The 3423-nt window shown below is 36.2% G+C and overlaps 1 protein-coding gene across 1 annotated transcript in view; it reads left to right on the forward strand.

The window, feature by feature from the left end:
- The window catches only part of UNC79 (unc-79 homolog (C. elegans)), a 218862-nt gene that overhangs the window by 58164 nt on the left and 157275 nt on the right, over nucleotides 1-3423 (forward strand). The window contains exon 6 of the mRNA XM_015566456.1: nucleotides 3164-3256. Within this exon, the coding sequence (XP_015421942.1) occupies nucleotides 3164-3256 (93 nt within the window). The remainder of the gene's footprint in view (nucleotides 1-3163; nucleotides 3257-3423) is intronic.

The following is a 3423-nucleotide window of genomic DNA, read 5'->3' on the forward strand; positions in this document are numbered from 1 at the left end:
GTCCCACAATTGGAGGAGTCCCAGATTGAAGAGGGTGCAGGCTGGGCTGAGGGACACCTCCCCCCTCTCCCCTGCACGAATTTCGTGCACCAGGCCTCTAGTAGTCCTAATAATTAAGTTGGTGTTCTCATGCAAATAATTTGATTTCTTTTTTATAAAATGGTTTTTCCATATACTTTTTTGCAAGAATCATATAAGAGCTGTACATGATAATATATTAGGAACTATGAAATGCAGGAACAGATTAGGGAATTGTTATTGTTCATAAAGAGAGGGTGTGGTGGTGCTGGTTATTCTGATGGTGCTGAGAGGATCAGGAAATAGGTCTAAAAACTTGATTATATTTCCTGAGCACAATATTATGTATAAAAATATTTTTATTTTGATTAGTTTTCTTCCTTCCTTTGTATGTAGCTGTGGCCTTTTGCACCCCCATGGGGACAAGCAACACATCTGTCTACATCATGCTTTTTAACAAGATTCAATAAATGATGTGTGCCTGTGCGTGTTTATTAAATTAGAATTGCGATGATTTTATTCAATCTGTTAGAAGGCTAAGGAATTGCAAGGCACCATCTGTTTATATAAGCATTGGAGCCAATTTCCTAGGGCTTGAGCCAAGGGAGCACTTTTGGCTTTGTGGTTGACCATACTTGAGGGAGAGCATGGTTTTGTAGGGGTAGGAGGGACATCCAAAGGTCACTGATTCATTTGGGCTGTTCTATAAATATACTTCACCTAAATCATCTGAGGCACCTGGGCATCTCTCCCATTTTTAAAGGCCTCCAGGCATAGTGAGTCTCAGCCTCCCTTAATAGTAGTTTTCATTTTTTAGAAATGCATATTATTAAAAAGTTTGAGATGAATTTAAACAAAGGCAAAAACCCTTGTCCCAAAAGGAATGGAATTATTTTTTGTTGAGATTTTCTTTTTCTTCCTTAAACAAAGGGCACAAGGGGCAAGCAATTATTCTTCCCACACCGGGACCCCTTACTATGTGTTTTCTGTTTTAATTCTCATCTCTCTAGCAGTACTTGTCAAAGGGAGGTCCAAGGTTCATTTGCATTAGAATCATTTGTTGTGCTTATTACATACGGCACTTCCCTGTTTCCAAACTGAGTTAGGTCCTCTGGATATGGACTCTCAAATGCTGAATTTGAACAAACTCTCTGGCTCAAATCTGAGAACAGCTGCATCTTTTTCTTTAGGATTCGGCTTTTTCTTTGATCAATCATATTTGATTAGTCAACTTTATCATCTAATAGCAATGAATTGATCTCCACATCTTTGTGTAATTATTAAACTTATTGGTATTGTATAGCCACACTAATTTATTACCTGAATATCACCTACGTGGTGGGTTAGCAGCAGTCCAGCTGCAAGTGATGAATAAAAAGCAATCTCAAGTAAATAGAACTTAATTATAGACCTGTTTTATTTGTTCATTTGAGCACCATCTATTGTGGTGCTCAAAATCTTTTATGAAAAAAAAAAGAATCATGGTAAATTTCTTTGTCTACTTTATGACAAATCTTTTATTAGTGTTTTAATGTTACTTCTATAGATGTGATTTATTATAAGTTGTCTTGTTTTTGGCTGTAGGTAAGATATTATTTCTACATATTACACTTTGATATAGAATAAAGTAAAATAAAATAAAGCAGATTTTAAAGTTATCTGCTTTTTTGTTGTTCATGTTCATGGTCTTGTCCATGATGTGTAGGAAATTGAGAATTGACTTTCTGAAGGTATTATACTCACTGTCCACTGTTCTAATCGTGCTTTCATTTTTTAAAATTTTAAACATTTTTATTGATTTCAGAGAAGAAGGGACAGGGAGAGAGATAGAAACATCAATGATGAGAGAGAATCATTGATGGGCTGCCTCCTGCACTCTCCACACTGGGGGTCGAGCCCACAATCCAGGAATGCGCCCTGACTGGAATCGAACTTTGACCTCCAGGTTCATAAGTCTGCCATACAACCACTGAACCATGCCGGCCAGGCTAATCATGCTTTCTTGACAATTTTCCACACAAGCTCAAATATAAGGAGAGTTTTTTCCTGTTTCTATAATTATCCCTGAGAAAAGAAATTCATTTTATATTTGAATCCTTATAAAGTTTCTTCTATTGTGGATCCTCCCTCAATTACTGTGTTTAGAATAATAAAGTACTTGTTGGAGACAATATATTACCCTGAATGACTTCAATCAGTGCTAGTTTTGAATGTTTATTGGGGTTACCTGATACATTCTATTAAAAAAAAACACAGAAAGAAATTTAATATAGTTGGATGTCATTGTAAACAAGCCACTTAAAGATGTCTTAAGTTATCACCTGGACAACATGATTATGCAGCTATAAGATGAATTTTGAAGAAACCAACTTGCTTTGCGATTTCATGCTGTGGCACAGGATAAAATGTTCAGCATTCTGTTATTCACAGAATCAAATGTGCTTTATTTAAAACAACTCAGATCGCTCTGAAGATGGCAAGCTTTGGAAAACTAAAAAAGTGGTTCTCATGGTGATGAAGATGCTAATGGTTCAGTTATATGTGAAGATTTGAAAATTTTTTAATGATGTGAGAATTGAAAAAAATTTTAATTAATATACTACTTTTTAAAAAAATACATGATTTAAATTTTGTGTAACTAAATTAATAAGGTAACCACTGTAAGTAGACTATTATTTTATCTGCATCTCTAAAAGTTAATGAATTCAAGTTGGGTTCAGAACCTTTTACCTTTACTTTCTTATTGGGATAGCCTTCAACATGCCTTTATACCTGAATATATGGAGGATTCTGTTTTTTCTTGCTTTTCCACCCAGATACAAACATCTTGGGAGCAGAGATCACATCTTAGCACAGCTCTGATAAGCCATTACATCACATTCTGGCACAGTTCTTGCTCCTTGTGGATTCTCACTAAATGCTGGCTACCGATGATGACAACTGTAGCATTTGTATGCCAGGATCAAATTTGTAGTGTTATTTGTGCAAAATGTCCATTAATATAGTTGAGACTTTTACAGAAAAAGTTTCTTCTCAGCTTTCATGCTCTATGCAAAAGTAGCAAGTGTGTATGTGCGTGTGCGTGTGTGTGTGTGTGTGTGTGTGTGTGTGCGTGTAGGCAGAACTAAAAATATTTTCATTTCAGTGGGTTCCTCAAGGAGAGAAGGAGTTCCTGCCCATGTTAATCTCTCTGCATCATCCATGCTAATGATTGCAATGCAGTACACATCCAACCCAGGTAAGTGGAGATTTGGGTGGCTTGACTAGTTCCAAAACCAATAATTAAACAAGAGATCAAACACACAGGCTAGACATTCTCACAGGAGAAGAACTTCGCTTGGGGGATAGACAAGTGAAGATGTGTTAGAAAACAGACTTCTGAGTTGAAGTAAATTTCTCTTTCCC

Source organism: Myotis davidii, unplaced genomic scaffold (genome assembly GCF_000327345.1).
Source record: "Myotis davidii unplaced genomic scaffold, ASM32734v1 scaffold1703, whole genome shotgun sequence".
NCBI lineage: Eukaryota > Metazoa > Chordata > Mammalia > Chiroptera > Vespertilionidae > Myotis > Myotis davidii.